This window comes from Corvus moneduloides, chromosome 17 (assembly GCF_009650955.1).
Source record: "Corvus moneduloides isolate bCorMon1 chromosome 17, bCorMon1.pri, whole genome shotgun sequence".
In the NCBI taxonomy this organism is placed as follows: Eukaryota; Metazoa; Chordata; class Aves; order Passeriformes; family Corvidae; genus Corvus; species Corvus moneduloides.
Genome location: NC_045492.1, coordinates 10,616,238 through 10,639,042, shown reverse-complemented (window position 1 = coordinate 10,639,042; position 22,805 = coordinate 10,616,238). Strand labels below are relative to the sequence as shown.

General features: G+C 41.6%; 1 protein-coding gene across 2 annotated transcripts in view; it reads left to right on the top strand.

Annotated features, from left to right (window-relative positions):
- The window catches only part of CDH4 (cadherin 4), a 424,678-nt gene that overhangs the window by 257,642 nt on the left and 144,231 nt on the right, over positions 1–22,805 (top strand). For both annotated transcript variants that reach the window (XM_032126957.1, XM_032126958.1), the window contains exon 4: positions 10,910–11,086. In XM_032126957.1, coding sequence (XP_031982848.1) covers positions 10,910–11,086 — 177 coding nt within the window. The remainder of the gene's footprint in view (positions 1–10,909; positions 11,087–22,805) is intronic.

The following is a 22,805-nucleotide window of genomic DNA, read 5'->3' as shown; positions in this document are numbered from 1 at the left end:
TCTATGGTATCAGAGTGATGGGAGTTTGCCCCATCAAACTGTTTTATCCCTAGAGAAGGCCTGAAAAAAGGAGGTTTTAGTTGTCATCCTGCCTTTTTCTGACAATACTGATGCATATTTTAAGTACTGAGTCATTAGACTGACACTGTTCTCTTTCACTACCTCTGTGGGGAATCCAAGGCAGTAACTAAATCCAGCAAAATGGCAGCTGGAATGATTTTTATTTCTGTATCTCATCAGTGAAGCAAGACCTGGATTTATCTGTCAGGGAGGGTACATACAGAGATTCCCGTTTCCTTCAGATAACTTGTGAGATGCTGTTTGGGGTTTTAACAAATCAGATCAGTGGAAAAGATGAGAAAGAGGATGACTAATAAATTAGTATCATATAATTGTTACCAGTGAGACTGCTCATGATAATTGTGCAAGTATAATGAAGATGCATCTGCTGAACTTGCCTGACCTCATACTTACATGAATTTGAACATCTCACATGTAATCGTTGCGAGGCGAGAGTGGTGTTTGTGAAAACACGTGAACTTCCCTGGCCTGATTTTCAGGTGTGCTGAATCCCATTGCCTTGTGCTGAAGCCAAGATAAGCTATGACACACAGGTGCTCATTGCCTTGGAAAATCAGCCCACTACGGGAAGTTTCCAAGCACTGCACTTGCCGCATTTAGCTCTTAAGCAGTCAGCATCATACCAAGGGTCAGGCTCAAAGCCATGCTCGAAAGACCATCTGTAAGTGAAATTCACTCCAGATCTGTCTTCCTTCAAACATAAAGAAGTCCTAAGGATTGAACTGCCTACGCAGAAATAAGTTTTTTCTGATAAAACAAACCCTGTGGACTGCTGCGTGCTCCTGCCTGTGATGTGTGCCTTGCCCTTGCCAGATCAAAGCTTTTGACCTCCCATTTCATGTTCTTTGTTGGTAACTGCTGAAGTCTGACTGCCACTTGAAAAAAAGTATTTTGGACTGGATATCCTAAAAATACCTTCAATACCTTCACCGGTGTGATAATCTGCTGACAGCTGCTTGTAAACATGAGTTTGAGTACAGACAAAAATTACTTCATGCAGGCACGCCCATAAAAATAAACTTTTTTTTAGAGGTTTTGGGTGTCCAGGATCTTTCCTTTGGCCCAGCAAGCTGAGACAGATTGGTAGAAACAAGCTCAGTGTGAAGGAGAGTTTTGGTTCCTCCCAGCCTCTGGAGGCCAGGTCCTGGATTGTTGGATGAGGTAGTGACCCTGTGGCATGTCCAGCTGGAAGAGAGGAGCCAGGGATGGGTGTCCAGCAGGGCAGGGTGGCCTGAAGGCCTGGCAAAGAGTGGGATCTCAAACACTGTCCCCACCCAGCAAAGCATTTAAACTCAGGCTTAAGTTTCATCTTGCAAATCGAGATAAATTAAATGTGTCCTCATGGTCAAATTTGAGCATTTCTTAGGTGCACTCTGGAATTGGAGAAAAAAAAAAAGAAGAACAGTCTTTTCTCAAGAGCCTCTTGAAATAACCAAAGGATAACTTGAAAGGGCAAATTCTCACGCTAGCACTGAGGAGAAGTACCAGACTGAATTACTTTGCTTTGTGCTAAAGTAGCAGCAGCGCCTGTGATCTTTTAAATCTCTTGTGATCTTTTTACTTGCAAACATTATGAAGAGGAGGAGTATTGTTACATTTAATTCATTATGATTATTTTAATTCATGTATCTTTTGAACCTCATGCTTTAGAAAAATAAAATGGGATTAAAATTTTTCACAGGCTTTTTAAGGGGTAGACTTGCTCCTGGTTCCTTCTGTGATGAAGAGCACTTATAGTAGTCTGAGTTTTAGAAGCAAAAGAAATGTGGTTTGGAACCATGTCTTCAATTATTTGTTAGAAGTTTTATTGGGGGGGGAAGAACTCAGCTTGCTAGCCCAGATATTTCCTACATTTTTCTCAAGATGAGGTGCAGAATGAGAGAGGTAATTCCAAGCTGCAATAGTGGTTTTCACTGTATAGTATGTGGCAAGATCTACCACCTTTATTCCCAACCTACAGGTAACAAGTATGAGTATTTTGTGATTTAATAGCCCTGCTCTTGAGAAGTACTTGTCGTTCTGAAGCCATTGTGTATGGCTTCTCCAAATTATGAGAATGACATTAACTGGAAGATAGAAGTGTCTCTTTGTAAACACTAGAAGGTAGAGTACAACAGTAATTTAGATGTTTCTTAAACAATCCTACCTGAGAAGTACTGTGAGATTAGATCTTACAAAGGGAGTGTGAAAAGGTCAAGTTGATGTGGGGAGCTTTGCAAGGAAACAACCTCATCAGAACTTTTCTAGTTGGGATAAGATGTTCAAGCCTTAAACTGAGGAGGAAAAGTACATCAAGAGCTGTGCTTTGTGGATGATGTCATCTTCTTCTGTCCATTGAAGGCTCTTGCAATATTCAAAGCCTGACAGTGACAAGGAGAGTATCACAGGTGCTGGAAACCTGTGGGAGCCATGAAAGATTCCACCAAAGGCAGATGGATTTCTAATGTACCTGCTTTGATACGTGATTCTTCCAGAGAATGGAAGAGGAAGATCATTTAAAACCCTGCCAGCAGTGCACTGGCCAGGAGCTGCCTCTAATCATCCGTGTGGTACCACAGAATAAGTCTGAGCACAGCTCTGCCTCTTCTTCCCAGCCGAAACTCCCATCCCTTAGAGATCCCGTGGGCATTTTGTGTCTGCTCAGTAACGAAGTGAGCGTGCTGCCCGTGCCCATCCTGACTGCAGCACAAAAGCGAAGCCTATTGAAGTGCTCTGGTGACTGGGCTACATTTCAGCTTAAATTGGTGATAACTTACCCAACAGAAGGTGTGGGTGAGTTCAGGAGATTTCTGAATTTCAGTTAAATTCTGCTGGAAAATCAGCACTTCCTGTCCCAGCCTGGTCAGCAGGCACCCGAAAAGCCCCGTTCTGGCCCCAGGGGCATTGGCTGCAGCCTGTGTCCATGGGACCCTCACCAACCTTGTTAGGTTTTCTGATAATAGAGAATAACATGTATTTGTTGGGTTTTTTAAACAAGAGCCTTCTGTGGTAACCACATAGGTTATGCCCAGAGCTGATGCATCTCTTTTCACTGGAGTCCAGACTTAACTCAGCATTTAATTACAGTTACCCACAAAGGGCCCTGCTGCACCTTTTGCAAAGAAAGGATCTTCTCCTGCCTGACTCACAAGCCACTGTGTCGTGTTCTCCCTATTTAAAAATTCCCTGGTTTTACCTGCTACTCTTCTTCAGCTTTTTTCTTGCTTTGCAGCCCTGCAAAACCAAGGAACATTTTGATTCCTCGGTCACGCTGATCACATTTTATTACTTCTATCGGGTAAAATTTTCCAAAGCCTGCAAAGCCAGCCAGATACCTAACAACCTTAAATTTGCATGCATGCCTCATTTTTCAGCTCTCAAGGAACACGGCATGTAGAGCTTTGACACTGACTCCTTGGGAACAAGAGGTTTTGGCATGGCTGATGCATTTGTGTGTGTTACGTGGCTCATTCTCCTCCTCTGAGGGCAGTAACTTGGTTAGCTTTTAGTCAGACTTTTTCTTCTCTGTCAGCTGATGTGTTCTGGAAGCTCATGCACTTGCCAAATCTGACAATTTTTCTTACTAATTGACTCTAATGTGAACTACTCTATGCAGCCCCACTGCTAGCTGATAAAAACAAAAAAGTAATGAATTTTTGCTTAACTAGCTGATTTAATTAAAATGTTTTATACTGTACTTGTATGGTTTCTATAAATAGAGAGGTAATTTTGTTTAATGAGTTCCTAACCAAACATAACATTCTTGACTGTACGTAGCCAGATTTGATAAAGGTCACAAACGCTGCAATTGCACTGTTTGCTTTTGGAAGTCGTGATGATCAAACAGCTTGCTTGGGTCCTGGAAATATCCTGTCAGGATTGGTTCCCTCTATTCTTGTTTATACCAGAAATTACTTGTATAGTTTTAGGAGCAGAGGGGGTTCTTCTCTGTGTCTGAACGCTGTTCATTATCTTTAAAGTGGAAGTGTACTGCCAAAATCCCATCTCATTGTCAATTAGTGGCTTCTCTGCAAACACATTAATTTAATGCCCCTGCTGAAGAGCTGTGCATGTTGGAACATCTTGCTGCTAAAACAATAGTTTTCAGAGCTCTTTGACACAAATCATTCATGAATGGCAATTTATGCCATGATGGTAATGGGATGTGACATGAAGCTATCTTTGATTAAATTTACCACAGCTTACAACTATTAGTAAATAAAGCTAATACACACAGTCATCACAGAGTTCTAGAGGGTGGATAAGGAGAAAAACAGATTATGGATTCCTTACCTGTGCACTTCCTAAATAATAGCTTCACATAGCACAACTATAATAAATTAAAGTCTAAAATAAAAAGTCTGATCTTTTTAAAACTACTTTTTTCCTGTCTCCAACTTCAGCGAATTCAGCAGTGACCTAAATAAAAAAGGAATCAATTACCGTAAAATAAATAAATTTGCTGTTTGTTCTGCAACCCTTTCATTCTACTGTATGAGAACACAAAATGGAATATCTTTCTATACTGAAAGATCAAAAACTGGAGAAATGGTGCATTTTGGGAAAAAAGGGTTCATTCGTCCTCCACTGCCATCCCTGATGTCAGCAAAATGTTGTTTCCTTCGAACAGAACTCATGCAAATGTTTATTCTGCAGCGCTCTCATGTTCCCTTTGTTAAAGAACTAAGCTCTATTTTCATTGTCTTATTTTCTGTTTGGTAAATATCGTTTTCTCCTGTCCTTTCCGCAGCTACCATGGAAACAAGCAAAAATGCTTCAGATTAAATATTTTTAAATAGATTCTTTTTTTTCCCTGGTAGAAAATCGAACCAGTTTTCAAAATGTATATTGATATAGGAGATGAAGGGAAATATGTTTGAGCAACGGACTAAAGGTGGCTTTGTATCCCCTTGTATTGATAAAAATATATTAAAAACACGTTGCCTCAATTAAACCCTACGAGTGACATAGAAACAAAGTAACCCAAGTATTATTTCTTTTCTGAAGAATGTGTAGTGTGAAGTGTTAAAGATCCTATGAAAATAATAAGACTGGCATATAAATAAAACAGGTTAAATCATAAATAATTTTGATACCTGGGAAATAGAGGCATTATTTCCTCTACTTCGATTGCAGGTACTTTTTATTACAAGTGCAAGAATAATATATTTTAGGGCTGAATCTGGAGCATTTCGTTTTTCGGGTTGAACTCTGTGAAATTATTAATCTCCACCAAACGTACCCTAAGACTCACTTGTTATTTCTATACAGGGAATGGTGGCTTATTTACCCAAACACTAGAGTGATCCAAAATGCTCAGCTAAGCAGGAACACAAAATATGATACTATATTATGTAAATGGGTTTGTGATACGCTCTGCTGGATAATAACTTCCAGATGTCTCCGTAGCCAGAGGCTGACGGATATCAAAGGCAGGTTGGCTGGGAGGGGAGACAAGCCAGCTGGCGAGACTGGCTACTGCTAAGTGTAGCGGAAGGTGGAAGCTGGTGTTTCTTCACACTCTCTGGTTTTATTTGTGGACTAGTGAAAAGTCAGCGGCTCGTAGCCTTCTTGTCACGAGCAGGATAGAGCTGGAGGGGCTGCTGGCATCCCACGTGTCCTGTTCTTTCAGGGGATTATTTTTTGACCTCTTTTACGAGCAGAGGTTGGGTTTAGTCTGAGTCTCCCAACAACTGAAAGGCTGATGAGTCCAAGACCAACACTGATAGGAGCTTATAGACTCGCTAGATGGCTTTTCCAACTCATCCTTTATTCTCAGTGCCAAGTGCAGACAAGGAATGTCCCTGAGCTCTCAACATCAGTGTAAGTGGAGTTAGTTGAAGCACCCTACAGCCACACCAGTTTGGAGTAAGGTGTCCTAAATCTGGTTTTGAAGTCTGACAGTCCCTTTGGTGTTTAGCTCTGTGTCCTCTTCCGAATGCAGCAGGTTGTGTTCCCCATCCTTAAAGGCAATTCTAGACTGAAAAGGGACTGGAAATGGCTCCTGGAAGAGGCCATTGAAGCTGTTGGCATGGACTCCAAGACACCCCTACACCTTCTGTGAAGCAGCCTGGGAGAAGAAAGTTCTTCTCACAATACTTAGAGGTGAGGCTGCACCTCCTCCAACCTCCCATTGCTTTCTGAGAGCTTGATCTGCCATCTCAGTGAAAGGTTTCTGATTGACTTCAGTATGTTTTTAATTGATTTCAGCTAATAGCCAAAAAAAGCCCAAACCAAAAAAGTAGCAAGGGGAATTGCAGGGCAGATTCTGCCACACTGTGCTGCAGTGAATCCTCAGTTCTTCAGCATGACTGCCTTATCAAACTCAGGGAGGATGGTCTCCAAGAGGCTCTTCCCCTGCCCTACAACTGCTCATAACAAATATTAGAGTTGCACATTCCAAAGAAGCATTTATCAGCAGAAGATGCAATGGCTGCGTTATGATTTGCCAGCATTGGTGTTGTCCATGTGTGTCACAGTTATGGGCCAGAAGCCCACTGGAAGAGACATGGGATAACTCAGAGCCAAGTGTCAATCCCAGGCTTGCAGAATTCGGGCTTTAAATATTGCAGCCAGCACAGGACTGCTCAGCTTCATGAGCAAGCTCTGGAAGATTCGGCCCCAATACAAATACTAAGGCATTAGATCCTGCTGAATCCAAACTCTCCTAACAAGTTTACATGCCAGCATGGGCTCTTCTCCCATTGTTTTTCTTCATCTCACACTGTAATTACTTTTTCACCTTGATCTTGAAGGTTTTCATCTGTTTTGGCTCAGCTGTTTTTCTCTAGCTTATCAGTGTCCTAAAGTGATAGACAGGCATAATTACTGAATTATCTGACTATTTTATGTCCTCCTTTAGTTATCTTTGTATTACCAAAGACTGTGCTCACATGTTCTGTGTTTGTAATGCCATGAAGATTTTTTTGCCTTTTCTTTTATACCACTGTTATACCTTTTTACAACTTCTGTGTTCTTAGTGCTTTTTGCCTACGTTCTTGGACTTCTTTGTCAAGCTGAGAGACTCAACATTTTAGAAGCTTCGTAGGTAGAGGTTAGTGTGCCCCAGACCCCAAGGTCCTCTCCAGAACACATTCTGTAAACTAAGATAGAACCATCCAGGGGAAGGTTCCTTGGGGAGGGGGGCTCACTCAAGCCTCTCACTGGAGAATTTTTGGTGGATATGCTAATTAGTAAGACCTGTAATGTTATACCAGATCTTTTAGGGGTGTGCATTGTAGTGTGCATTTCAGTGCATTCAACCTAAATGTAGTTCACCTAAAGATCCTTAAAATAAATACCAAGGTAAAATCCCTTTTTCCCCTTCTAACCGTGTTTGACTCTTGATTTTAAGACCAAGAAAAGGCATCAGTTGCTGGCGACCATGAAGGGGCTCTAAAGACCTTGAGACTCACATCTTGCTTTGCCCCTCTCTCTCTGCCAGCAAATTATAGAGGGGACAGAGCAACAATCCACGTCTGTGACCAGGACTTTAGGACCCAGCACGGAAAGGCAGAGGCACGGGAAAGAAAGTGAGTTAAAAAGAAACAGATATTGTGCTAGCACTAGAGAAAGAGATCTCCAAAAGAAGTAGAAAAGTTTGGAGTTTGATCCTGTTGTAACAAGTAATAAATGTCACTGTGTAATTTTTGGAATGGAGAGTGGATTTCACTTTCCACTGGGCACGTGTTTCATGCATTGCCTTCCCTTGTGCTGCACACCATCACCCTTGTGCCATACATAAAAGAGTCACAAAAACAATGGGAGGGAAACCACCCTAAAGCAGCAGCACTAGAGGTGCTTGAGTGGAATTTTTGAAGGACTATGGACAGTTTGTGTTCTGGTGGCACTACAAAAGATAGAGGAATACTTTATCTTTCAAAAATGTTTCTGAGATTCCGGAAAGCATATGGCCAGTGAGGCCATGAGAGAAGGAGCAGTTGTAATCTCAGTAAAAACTGTTATTCAGCAAAACCAGAATTGGAAGCTGTATTTTAGAATTAATTGAATTTGGTGTCACTCTCTGCTTTTGAGCTGAACTTTAGATTCTTGTAAACTCAAAAACACAGGAGAATGTTCTGGGGCTCACAGTTAGACGATGCTGTTATTCCAGATATGTTCTTGGATGTTTCAGTCAGAGATCTGAATAGTTCTGGCATTTATACTCACCAGACTTTGTTACTGCATTTGTCTCACAGCTTTTAAACAGCAGAAAACATGTACAACATATTTAAACAACACCAGAGAAATTAAGGTCATGAGAATGCATTGTCAACAAATGAAGATAAAAGAGAACTGTTGTTTAAAAAAGGAAAAAAAAATTGTTGTTGCAAGATGCTTTGAAATTCTACATATCAAATTCAGAGTCATGTTGATGATTTATTCTAATATAGGAAAACATCATCAAGAGTGACAAGCAAGCTAGTCACTGTCTAGTCACCTGCCAGCAAGTATTTCATACAGACTAAAAAGGCTGGTATTGCCTTGCTGAGCTGACACTAATTATTTCGGTATGCACGGAGCTCTGGGATTCATGTTAATTCTCAAGTCTGTCTTTAGTTCAGACTCATTCCACTGTGTAAACTCAGCAGAGCACAAATTATTTGACCATCCTTTCATAATCTGTCCCCATGCTCACTTGCCAATTACATAAACTGATCCAAATACCTGCTCTCAAAGGATTTCCATTTGGGAATCACAAGCCAATTAAAAAAAATAGGGGATATCCACTTTTCTGTGGCTCATGTCTCATAGTCTTATTTCATGTTGTCATGCATTTCTGGGTGTCTTCTTTAGATAACATTGTTTTCATCAGTGTTCAGAAAAGATACCTTTCTTGACAATAAAACCCTTTTTAAATGGAACCTCTATTGGATATAGCAGATTGCATCCCATAGGAAGGAAGAGGTCAGCAGTGCCTACCAATATCCTGACTATCCCAAGAAAGCCTCCCACTGCCACACCATGATTCTGTTTCTTTGTTCATTACACACTTCAGTGAGCATTTTAAGAGCAACATCTAAATATTGAGCATGGTGTTGTGATCTCTCATTGAAGGTGTGTAAACAGCACTTAGGTGAACGCAACCCACATCACGAGTGTGAGACAGGACCTGAGAAATGTGCCTCTGTGTGTGACTGAAAAGACTATACTTGTTTGTTCTGTGAAAATTCAGCTCTGGAACAGGCTTGTTTTTAAGGTTTGCAGTAAAAATAGTTGCATTTTGGCACAAATGCTTCCAATCCTTGTAGCCAGCTGATGTCTGCCCTCCACAGGTAACAGAGATCAGAGCCATGATCAAGCAGTGAGAATGGGCTCCTTGCTGCTGTGCCCAGCTCTCAGCATCTCCAGCCTTTGTGGAGAAGGTCCACATAGCTCTGGAGCCACATCTCAGTGTAACTTTCATACACCGTTCAGTTCATATACACTGCCTAGTCTTGAGGTGACTGCTTGTTTCTTTGCCTCCCAATCAGGAACTGAAATGTGCTAATAGATGGATTTACGTCAAACTAGAAGCAATGATTCCCACTGAAATCAGTGCCTACAGATATCTGCTTGGAGGGTGTTTGGGTTTTTATGTTTGGAGTAAGACAAACAGTGAATGTGGCTTAAAATGGCAGGAGCCTCAGAAAATGCTTTCATAGCTTTTCCTGCAGTGTTCTTGTGTGTTGGGGCATTGGTTTTGGGGTGAGAGGGGGGTTTTTTGAGAAAAAAAGCTGAAAATTGTAAAATTCAGAGAACAGTATTCCCACTGGATCTTACCTCAAATGAAGAGAACGTCTCTTGCAGTCTTGTGATTTATGAAAGTTTAAACATTTTCTGGTGGGAGTGCAGGTCACCATATGGTAACAAAAGCCCTTGCTAGTTATCTTTTCTGCAGACTTTCAAAAGTAATTGCTGGAATCCTAGAAGACCACAGAGTATTTAAGTATTGGGACTGCGTAACCTCTGAAGAGCATTCCCAAATCTACATTTCATTGATTCATCATTCTATAAGGCATAAATTTTCTGATAGTGAGCCGGTTGCTCTAAGTCAAAACCATGGTCCCACCATTTCCATTTTTATCCATAGCTCTGTAACATTTCCAACACCAAAGTATGCTATGCAGAGAATCCATAGTTTAAAAAAATACCACAAAGAAGGACTCAAAGTCACACCAAATAATGAAAATTTACTGTGCCTGCGATGCATTACACTTCCCAGGCAATGTGGGGTGTATATTTTGGGATTTGTGTTTAAAACCCAGCTCTCATAAAAAGATCATTTGTTATGAAGCACTAAGAATCTGAACTAATGCACCCTTGCAGCCATGGGGCTGACTCTCCCTCTGGCTGGCATTGGGTTGGTGTGGCAGAATACTTTTGCTGAACCACAGACTGCAGGTTCTTGTAGCCCTGCTTGTGCTCAATACCAGACTATAAATCTGACCCATGACATGAGCTGTAAAGGAATCCTCTCCCATTTTTTGTGTTCTGGTAAATTGTACTTATAGGAAATTTGCAGCAACTTCTTTACTCCAGTGTTTTGCTGCATGCCCTTGCAGGTGGTGTAATGAAGATGATACATTCTGGGAGGCATCTTGACTTGGGAGTTACAGCTCCATATATTTGTGAATGGTTTAGTTGATAAGGTGGTGTAAGGCCATAGGTTGGACTTAATGATCTCCGAGGTCTTTTCCAGCCTAGGTGATTCTGTGATTCTGTGGTTCTGTGAAAACAAAGTGGCAGCAGAGCTGCCCATAAAGCACGTTGTGTCTTTGTTCCACATGACCATTTACATCACTGTTGGGACAGGTCCTAAGAAGCAAGGAAGAAGCTAACTGGCCTTACTTTCTTGTTTCCAAAACAGCCCAAAGGAAGGAAGGCACTGCCTGGAGAGCTGGCTCAGCAGCAGAGTGATACCCTGCTGCCCTGGCGGCAGCACCAGAGCGCCAACGGGCTGCGGCGGCAGAAGCGGGACTGGGTCATCCCACCCATCAACGTGCCAGAAAACTCCAGAGGGCCCTTCCCGCAGCAGCTGGTTCGGGTAAGTTAAAATAAGAAATAGTGATAATAGTGCTAATAACAATGGTGCTCTTGTGGCGGGTCTGGTGAAGCCTGGCTCAAAGCACAGGCTCTCTGCTCTTCCTCCCTCCTGCAGGAATATTTGCCTTTTCCATGCTGCTCCAAAGCGCCTCGCCCCAGTTTCCCTCCCCAGCTGACAGCAGCCTAATCGCCTCCTTCCAGCCAGTCCCTCCCGAGACACTGGCGCTGCTGCCAGGATGGCACTTTGCCCACGCTCTCATCCAAAAAACGGCTGCAGGTGTAAAAGCTGGGCTCGGTGGCACCCAGCGATGAGGGCGCCGCATCCTTCCCTGCCCTTCCCTCCCTCCCTCCGGTCCCGGTACAGATGCGCGGCGGCCCGGGGGAGGTTGGCTGCCTGCCGCCGCTGCAGATGGATCCCGCAGCCTCCCTGTGTTGCTACTTTCTTTCTTCACGAGGATAATCTCTGAGATCAAGTTTACCCATGTGGTTTTTTGTGATGATTATGGGATGACAGGAAAAGAAAAGGAAGGGAAAAGGAGTATTTTACAGAGACATTTGGTTGATTTATTGTTGCTGTTGATAAATGTTAGTGAAATACAAATACGTGTTGCTATTCCTCTTGTGGGTGCTGGTTTCAGTTTTTTAGAGCAGCCGAATGATTAGCTGAAAAAAAAAAAAAAAACCCCAAAAAACAAAAAAACTCCTTGGCAGACATTTGCAGCTCTTCCCTTGGAAGAAAATGGCAACAATTATAGAATTTCAGAAGTTATTTTGAGTAGCAGTGCTGTGTCCTTGGCATCCCTTCTCAGGAAGTTCATTTAGTCCTCTTGAAGCAGTGCCTGGACTCTCATGAGTTGCATCATTACCTGTTTCATATTGATACTCTTGTGCACAGCCTGTGTCTGGGAGGAAGGAAGGGGCATGGTTCCCAATTCACCAAGGACTGGATAAGCTTGGATTGTTGGTGTCATTTCTCTGTGCAATTAGGGAAGTACAGTAAGGACTAAAAAAGTACGAGGCGGCAAGTGGTTTTATGTCTGCCCTGGAAAAACAGGGAGGGAAGCCAAGGAGTCTTTGCATGGTCAGCAGTGCTGGGTATGGAGTGACCCATTAATGTGTTATCCTACTAAGCTGAAGAAATGTCTGAAGAGGAGAATAACCTGATGTGTCAAAAATGCCTTTCTAAATTAATAATTTAGAATAAATCTTGAATTCCTGTGAAAAATAAGGGTAGTACTTGCATAATGAACTTGTGCTCTCTTCTATTCCCTACTGGGTTTTTTTGATTTTTGACTAGACAGCGAGAGGACAACTTGGCACCAGCTTACCATGGCAAATTTGTTGATTTATAAGGACTGAAATCTCTGTGGCACTTTTTACCCTACAGTCTGGAGATGAAACAGAAGGACTCAACTATGCAAAATTCTAATATTAATGGAAATGACAAATAATAAATTTTATATAGGTACAGAAGAATTTATATTCATCACTTAGACTACCAGTAACCTTGGAAAGATAACCTGGCTTATGGAAATGCAGAACTCCCAGATTTTCAGCAATATATTCCATTGCAGTTTTTGAATACAGATGTTAGAGGAAACACTGAAAATGAAGTAAAAATGGGATGGGAAATAAAAAAAAACAAACTGGCTTACAAAGGGCTGCTTTCCTCTTCACCTGACATACAGAAAGCATTGTAATGACAGGGAAGATCATACAAAGAGTGCAGCTTGATTAAGCGTGAGACCCCTGATGTTTCAGCCTTGGGTTGAGTTTTCTGCTCCTCTGCAGCATCTGGCCTTTCTCCTGGTGCCTGAATGTGAAGCTTGGGTGATTCCTATCAGGAGTTACAGCTCCCTCTGTTAGACTTTGCTCTTTAATTATCCAGAATAGGACAAATCAACATCTTCAAAGACCAGCACTATCTGATTATTTCCATCCACATAATCTTCAGATTGCCCTGGAGCATTCTGCTGTCTCCTAGATCTAGGTAACAGTTTTGATCTGATTTCCCATGCTTTTGCTCACTGGGCACTGAATATTTTTGTGTCCATCTGCTCACAAACTGGAACCAGAAGTGCACATGTGAAGTTGCAGCTCAGATCCCATTTGTACAGAAGCAGGTCTGTCACAGTTTTCGCTGCTATTTTATATAAGACCTTCAAACCTACCACTGGTTCTTGGACACTGAACTTTTTTTGGTCCAGAAAGCCCTGCCTGAGCTTGCATTTTGTAGGTATAACTAATGGAAACCAGTCCCTCCATAGTGCTGTCTTTGGTTTTGGCTTCCTCCAAGGAGAGGAAGGGATGGCATGAAAAATTTCAAAATTAAAAAACCAAAAAACCCTACCAGAAGTACGTTTTCATAGAACCACTTGCTGTTTGCGTTTTTATAGGTCAGACTAATTTAAAATGCATAGGCAAATCTTTTGGGTTCCCTCCTACTCCTGCTTCCTATTGTGAAGGTAAAAATTCCATTTTATGGAAGTTGATTAGTTACTTGTCAGTATTTTTAGCATGGCTGTGCCTGAATGAAGTTTAAATCATAGCAAAGGTGAATGCAGCTTGATGGGAGCCACATACCTCGAAAGGCAGCTCTATCTGGTTCAGCTGGGATCAACTATAATTCTCTGCTCATTAAACCATTTCATTCTGATAAAATCTGTTAAATGAAAAAGTTTTTAGAGAAAAAAAAGAAAAAAGAAACATTATCCCTGCCAAACAATCCCTTCAGTTAATTACAGGGTTTTTTCTTTCAGAGGAACATCCGTGTCTGTTCATATACATCAACCACACTAACTAGGAAATGTGTTTCAGAAAAATAATAGCTGAAAAAATAATAATAGGAATTTCTAATTAGTTTTGGCTGCTGAAAAGATTTACTTACTCTTCGAAGAGTTTAAATAAACATCTGACGTTTATAAGCTAAAAATAATTTGTTAATATAAAAAAATGTTTTGTAAATTCTGCTTTTGTCTTTGAGCTGAGAAAACAGTTATCAGAATTTATTGATATATGCTTATTTATTTTGGAAACATTTATGACAATCTTGGGTTTAATTTCCTTCTGCTTCACTTCCACCTTTGTACTAGGAATAATATTGTACATGCTGTGAAATATTTCACTGTAGTGAGGCTAATTTCATTACTAATTGTCAGGTACTCTCATTATTATAACTGAAGTCCATAAAAATGCCTATTAAAAATACAAAAACAATATGAAATCCCCCTCCTTCTCCAAGCAAATGACTCATGCAGGCACACTGATCAGCTAAGATAATATATTAAATAGTTGCACCCTTGCTGAGCACTGTCTATTTTCTCACTGACTCATCCTTTTTAGCTACACGCGTAGCTAATTCTTAATTATCTATTATCTAATTATCTATTAGCTTATCTTGTATTCATCCTCTTTTGAACTTCAAGAAGAATCTCAGTTTTGGATCCACAAGTCAGTCTCCAGCTGCTTCTAATGTGAATCTCGACTCAGTTTTCAAAGCAAGTCTTGGTCCATCTCAATGGGCTGCATGAAAATAATTCATTTAAAAAAACCAAGTCATGTGCAGAATTGGCCTTTGGTCATCTTTGACATGCTTAGATAATGGGCTCCTCTATCAACCACTGCACCTTTGTTCTCCTTTGTGAGGGCTCCAAACTTTCAGTTCATCTCCAGGACCTTTCCAGAGCTCTTAGAGCCTCCCATCTTGCACTTCATAGACCCTAATTTTTCCAGCTTGCCTTTATTAAACATGGAACTGAAAAATGTATTATTTTCCTGTTAGATCTCTTATAATAAACAACTTGTTCTCATTACACCAGCATGAAAATCCCCTGAGGATGACCAAGACAGGATCTTGGTGCTCTCACAAACTGCCTTGATTGCATGCTACAGGCACAGCATGGGCTCCCGTATCCGAGGGCTGGTGATCTCAGCCACAAGAATACTAGAAATAACCTGATGTGTGTAACGGGGAATAAGAGGGAAGGATGAATTTTATGTAAATTTAATCAGAAAGTCGTGAAGTGGCTTGGAAAGTTGGCAGAATATAATGTATCTGAAGACTCTTGTGTTGCTGCTCAGTGGAGGTGTCGTTGTCAGGTCGGGTTTCCAGCAGCACAGGGAACGTTTAGGAAGCAGAGAGCTCCTCTTGATGCACTGCAAAACTGTGTGCTGGACTCCTGGCTGGGTTTAGCACATCTTAAGCTATCCAATGACATTGAATATTTAATATGAAAAAAAGTTGATAGCACACTCTCCAGCTGTCTGTGAGCCACAGCCCACCCTGGTGCAGGAAATGGGTGAGACATCTCTCCCAAAGTCTGAAATCCTGGTGCTGGAGACACAGAAGGCACACTGAGCTGTGAAATCCCTGCCAGCTTGGACCACGAGCCCTCAATGTTGCCATCTCCTTTGCTCCTCATGGCTGTTTCAGCGTGTGCCTTTGCACAGTTTTAAATAGTTTTATTGTAGGAAATCCCTCTTGCCTCCTCTATCACAGCGTTGCTCACTGCTGTGAAATTGGCAGTGCAGAATCCATTAGCTCCCAGCTGCAAGACAGATGGCATCTGTCTGTGGTGAGAGAAGGTTTGTTGAGAAAAGGCCTTGCAAATGCTTCCCAAAGGACATCAGACCTTACTTTTCCTGAGAGAGACGCAGACAGCCTTGATTACAAATAGACCTAGATCTTCCTTGTTCTCCACAGGAACAGGTGTTTCTTTTGCCTTACCAACCACACACACACTCAGAGAAAAAAATGGCTGGTTCTGGCTCTCAGTGCACCTCACTTTTGTGATGCCCTGTGAGCATCATCAGCTGAAATTGAGGAATGAGGGGATTTGGCCTTACTGTGACAATCAGACCAAGATAAGAAGGAGCAAGCCCAGAGGGTGGAGAGCAAATGGGATGTTGTGCAGGTTGTGGTGCTCTAGAGAGGTACAGCCTTTCTTTGAAAGCTGGTTCGAGGATGTAGATTGCCACAGCTCTTGGCTCGACTGCAGTTTCACAACACAAACCAACCTGACAGCAAAGAGAGAAAGATGAGCAGGAAAATGGTTCATTAAATGTTAGTGTTGCCACAGTCTTGGCTCTGGTATTGAGCTCTCCTCTGTGTGTGTGAGTTACCAAACCAGGACTCGCACATGACTCACGGAATGAGTGGAGAAAGGGAAATACCACACAGCGCTACTTTCTTGACATGTCCATTTGAAATTCCTTTAAAACCTGCAGTCTGAAGGAAGTTCCTAAACCTACTCCACGCTATATGCACTCCTCAAAGGACATCCCTTTGTTTGCATTCTCCCTGAGGATGCCTTTCTCAGTTTCCAGCATTCACAAAAACAGAAGGGCAGATCCTGAAGCAAATCACACATCTCTGCCAGAGCTGGTGGGGCTACCCCAGCGTGTGCCATTTGGGAATCTAGGTCGAAGGAAGCAGATGCCCAGTGCTTTATGGGCTTTCCATGCACACGCACTTCCAGCATTATGGATTGAAAAGTGCAGCTACAGCATAAATGCTCCATTTAAAATTCTCTTAAACAGCATTCAAGCCTATACTGTAATTATACATATTGTATTTCCTTGTATTCAGACCCATAGGGAATTTATATTGTCCTTGCTAAAGCCAGAGGGACTGAAGGAAAGCAGTCATTTAATGATTCAGCTGTCTTGGGCTCTATGATTTAATCAATCATATGAAAGAAATTTTTAGATTCTTTGTGTTTAGAGTTCTCTTGTCTGAGCAGAAAATGTTCCCTTTTTGAATTGCTTTAATAGCTGTATTTATGCAGCTGAAAGTTCCTTAAGAAATGAAAGTAAAATCAAATTGCTGAGAATGCCTAGATAATTTATCGGAGAATATTCAATTAGAATATATTAATATTTTAGATTTCCATCATTAATTTAATATTCAGAGATTTAATTTAGTCGTTGAATTGCTGTAGTGCCATGCGTGGGTAGATTGTTAGGCTGAGTGCTTAAAACACCTGCCACAAATGGGTGAATCTCACTTTGATTCCCAAGAGCACAAACGCCTTTCTACTGACACAAGTCTTGCAGCAAAAACTCAGACACTAAATCTTGCCTGTGCTCTGCATTTTTCCATAATTGCAGAAAGGAATAATACAATCTTCTAGCAGAAATAAATGCAAGAGCCTTATTTATTTATGCATTCAAATCCAGACAGAGGGGAATTTGGTGCTCTGTGGTTCTGAGTTTGTCAATGTATTACTGAAGAATTTCATTTTGCCAGACTGGCCTTGTCACTTACTCAAGGAGAACCGTCGTAAGTGAGGTTCGGATTTAAAGGTGATTGACACTTTGCAGACAGATATCAAGGACTCCTATTGCCCAGTTCAGCTAAAAAAGCTGCCCTTGAGTTTTTGCCATTTTCCAGGATGCTTTGGGAATAGTAACGTGAGTAGAAAAATGCCCCACTAAATCATAAAATGCCATGTGATTGGGAGTGATAAATCTCCTTTGAATACGGCATCCCAGTTGCATGAAGGAAATGGAACCATTTTTAATTTCCCACATAACATAAAAACTGAGATTCTCAGAAGCCATTGGCAGCAGTGAGACTGCTCCCACTGATTGGGAAGTATCAGCATGCCATTTCAGAAGTCTCAAAAATCATTAGTAATATTTCTGATTAACTTCAAGTCATTAATTTGGGGTACACCATGTCAGACTGGGAGGAGATTGGGATAACAAACATGTGGTCTGACCTTGTGGTTGATGTTTCAAACTGTTTTGCAGTCACTCAGCATCCCCTGTGGCAGAGGAGTGGGATATACTAGCAGGGATTTGGGACCCTACTACTGATGACTGCTGGTTAAATACAAACTGTAAGTGAGAGACATGGAATTATAGAATTTTTTAGGTTGGGAAAGACCTTTAAGATCCTGAAGTCCAGCTGTGATCCATATAGCATTTGCTTAGGAATTTTTCTGTGCAGGATCTGACTTTTTCAGCCTGCTTGCATCACTGATGATGGTCTTTCTCTCACAGATAGAAGGCCGAGGCAGGGAAGCTGAGTGGCTTTGTTTGAGACCACAGAGCTGTTGCCATGGCCATGGGCACCACTCTCCAGTTATCAGCATCAGGGCCTGTCCTTGGGTTATTTGAAGAATCTCATAATGGACTTGGGTTTTAATGGAGTAGTCAGAATTTTTTTGCTGATGGTTATATTCAGTCACATTACTCCATGTCCGAGTTCACTGCTACACCTGTGCATTGGGTCTGTTAATGTGCAGGTCTGTTTTCACAGTCATGCAAAGGTGCTTCTCTGCTCTCTGCTGGCTCTCCAGCAATTTCTCCACCACCACCACCACCCCCATCCAGCCCACACCTTTTAGCTCCAGCTTCACATCAGGAGCAAGAGATTCAGGAAGCACAGAAGGATAACTACCCCTTGAATTGTCATACCAGGCATACTGCAAAAGAGTTCATCAGTCACTCCAAAGAGTATTTAGCTATAATACCCCATTGCACATATTGCAACATATCATTACCTCCCATCCCCTCCAGAAAGTGAGATAACTGTAATAGCCATTCGGGCTGGCTGTCATTACGTGAACAGGCAAAGGCAGGAAGGCACAGTCAGAGCTAATGCACACAGCTCACGAAAGCTATTGGAAATCTGTAAAGACAGTGTACACAAAAACAGTGGGTTGGTTAATTTGCTTAGAAAAGAGCTTTGGTTTTGCTCATGCCTTTTCCAAAGTAAAACACTAATAATGAAAAAAGCTGAGACAGGAACAGACAAAGAACTTGCAATCTGCCTCTTTGCTGCAGGAGTTCATTCTTTAACACTCATCACCCACATTAGGTGACTGTGGGACTTGGCTTCCTTGATGAGTTGAAATGGAGTCCCGAAGACAGAGTGGTGCTGTGTGGGTGTGAGTTTGGATTTGCAGAATGATGGTGCAGATATAACCTTGACAGCTAGGCTGTTGCTGAAATTCACTGTAGCAGGCTGGGATGAGATAGAAAAAAAAAAAAAAATCTACACTTTTTATTCCCTTACTATTGCATATGTTCTTGATAGTCTGCACCAATGAAGAATTAAATACAGCACCCTGGAATTTCAGATGTCAGCTTTTAAGATTTTAGAGAATTTACTCTTGGGCTAATTTTAGGCTCTCATTGCTGTGGTTAATTGTTTTATTTATAACAGCTGAGATTTTCAGTGATAAAGGTGTCACCATCCAAATCCTTTCTCAGCTGTCTCTAATGCAGGCTGATGAAAGATGTAAGCCATAGCTACATGATGGGGCAGCAAAGAGTGGATATGCAGTAGTTTACCAGTTTCATTAAAGGCCCCATTTCTTTGCAGTTTGTCCTTTCCCACAATTCTTACCATATTTTTAATAATTACCATATTTATAATAACATTCATATTTGTTGCTAATTTCCTTAATTTAAAGGACATTTTTCTCCTATGTGAACAGTTAGACAACTTAAAAAGCAAACAAACAAAACCTTGGATCATATTAAGGGAAACATTTTGCCCAAGGCAATTTGGATATCTGCAGATGGTGGTACTGAACATTTTGGCCCTTGTTCAGCAGAGATTTTAAGTATGTGCCTAAATTTGAGCCTTTAAGTAACTCTGGTGGCTCTTCAGAATTTATTTGGTGACTGGAAACTAAGGACATTAAGAATGCCTTACTGGATTAACGTGTCCAGCACTGTGCAGTACTAACCTCTTTGGCCACATTTATAGTTTTTATTAGATTCCCAATTTTTATTACACTTCTCTGAGTGTACTGGTAGTGTACAGAGAGCACACTTTCAGATGTGCACACACATCAGCCTTTGCATATGTCTTTTTTTTCCTAGTAGACATTAGAACCTGCCCTGAAAAGCCACTCAGTAGACCTTGGTTGCGTATTTTTGGCACTGGGTAAAGAGAGCTGAATTCTTTCCCCTCCATGAACCAACTCATGCATCCCCCAAGAGCCCCTGCAGCTGCTGGGCAGGTGAGCTCACCTGGGAGAAGGAACAGGGCCCAGCCACAGGTGAGGGGGGTTTTGTCTTCCTGTCCGTGGACAAATGAGGTGGGTTTGACTACAGCTGACCCTGACTGTGGGTGCATGGGGAAAAGGCTCTAGGGGAGAGCAGGAGCTGTTCATGCTTCATGAGGGATGAGTGCTGGTGAAGGACCTGAAGGCAGGTGACTCTTGGAGCATGGTACAGGGTTCAGCTAGAGGTGGCTGGAGGGGACAACCAAGGACTTGACCAAAGCTTAGGTGTCCTGTGGAAGAGAGCAAGCCAGCAAAAGAGTGAAGAGAGGGTTTGGTGTTGCTTGTGGTGGTGTTTCATGTTGCTGGAGGGGTCACCCACCCTTCCATGACTGTTGTGTCGTTGTGCTTCATCCCTGCTCTGCTCCTGGGCATCAGGAGGCAAAGTGGGGAGGTGGCAGCAGGGGGATGATGGCTCAGCACAGGCTGTTATTCCAGCAGGATCATGTCCTAGAAAAGTTTCATCTAATGTTCCTCTGCCTCAGGTCTGTGCACAGTTTCTGAGATGTGTGTGTATGTAGATACATAGATATATAAATACAGCCAAAAAACAAGTCATGCCATGTACATGCCCTTCTCATAACAAACCACCTGGCCATGCCCTCACCTTGCAAAGTTTTACCTGAGTAATTCCCCTTTGGGAATAAGGTTTTGGAAACCAGGACTTATCCTCTGTGACTCAAGTTGTAAACTCTAAACCTAAAAGTTTCTCATGGAAATATCAAGAGACACCTAAATGCCATCGTGCTGGTGGCGTCGCTGGGACAGTCGCCTTCCTGGCTTCTCCTTCCACTTGTGATCTCTGCTCATTTTAATCAAAACATCATGACCTGAGGAGGGTTTTGCATCTGTGCTTGTGTCTGTAGCCCTTTTGGGCTGTTTTGCAGTTGACTTTTTTTTTTATTTGTGCTTCGAGGCTTTGTGAGCTGTAACATTTATTTAGGCAAAGAAGCTCATTTTCTTGTTAAATAGGGGACAGTTTAAGGAAGAAGAAAAGCTATGTGGGCTCGTTTTTTCTGTCTAAAAAATGAAAGCCATGCATTGTGTTGTGAAAAGATTGGACATGGAGCCTGTGGTTTGAACCTTTAGGGAAACTTGCAGTCCACGTGCCCCTGTGCTAGTTAAACTCCTCTGTGGAAAAGGCAGAGCTGCAGTGCCCCCATTACTGCAGGACTATGAAAAATTCAGTGGGAATGGCAAATTTTCCATATTTTCAAGTCACTGAAAAAAGGCACAGCAGCTAAAAGGCAGAGTTTCTGACCACACTGTGAGTTATTTGGAGTTATTTCTGAAGTAACATCATTGGAAGGGAGCATATTAATATAGAGAGAGGAGAGGAAACTAAGATTAAGGATCTGTACTTAAAAGTGTTGCTAGTTAATCCAAGCCCTCGGAAGGGATTTGTGTGAGTTGGAAAACAAAAATAAATGTTGGGCCAGCTTAAATTTTCGGTGGTGTGTTTTGCAGTGAAGTGATGACACAATTTACTTACCAGTAAATGGCATTCAACTGCCTCTAACAAAAAGAAATTACAGTAGAAGAATCAGACATTATCAGAGCATAAGTCTTTTATGGAAGATTATAGCAGTTATTTATTATTTGAAAGCAAAGAATTGAGAAGCAAGGTGGCAGTTTTCTTTCAGTCATGGGAAATGCACCCTGTAATGTCTCCATGGAAAAAAGGAAAATGCTGCACCAAAGTGTTCCCATTCAGCTCAATGGCAAAAGCACTGTTCGTTAGCATCTGTTTTTGCAGGGAAACTCCTGTTAAGAGAGGAATTTAAATATCGGAGGAAGCATTTCGAACAACTGTCTGGGTTTACCGAATATTTTTCAGACAGTGTTATGTTTATGGTACAGGTTTTTGTATGCTAAAGGAAAAGGCAGTTCAGAATTTATGAAGCAGCTGCTGTGTCTTTTGAGCACCTAAGGGACCGAATGACACAACATATATGTATTTCTGAAGTCATTGGAGAAAAACAACCCAACAACTTTCCGTACTTCCTTTTGAACCATAACCTATGGTATCTGCAAGCATTAACACATTTTCTTTTAATTTTTTAATTAGACATGAATACAAAATTTAACATTCAGTTATAACATACTATTAGGAAATCAGCTCTTTTTCTCCTCCTTCTGTATCCATTCAGTTGTTAAATGTCCCCCTCCCTTCTTTTTTTTTTAACCTCTTGTTCTTAATGAAACTTCCTCCTTCTCCCCATGAATCTTTATGTAGGCAACCTTAGCTCTTGATTAATCAGTAATTAGGGAAGGAGTCATACTGATTTCAAGTCTCTAGTATCATACTCTCCAGCTGATATTCAAAACTAAAATCTGAAGGAAAGCCATAGTGTCAATATTATGCTATGTCTAACCATATGATGACAAAAATCACATCAGAGTCAGACCAGGCATATCTATTTATATAGGCACAAATCTGTCCTGCTTGGTATCGAGTGTAACACAATCATAATTCTCTCCCACGGCTGCTTTCTCACACATTCCCTGCTATTGCCTGCCTTTGTCACCATCAGCATTCAATATTTCGCCTTAAAGTTTACTACACCCTCTGTCATCTCATCTGACACGTACTGTTTCACTTCACTCCGTGTTTGCTGAGCAGTTAGGGCTCAATTCAAAGTTTAATGAGCCCTCATTAACCTCCATGAGCTTTGGATCAAACCCTTGTAGTCTAATATG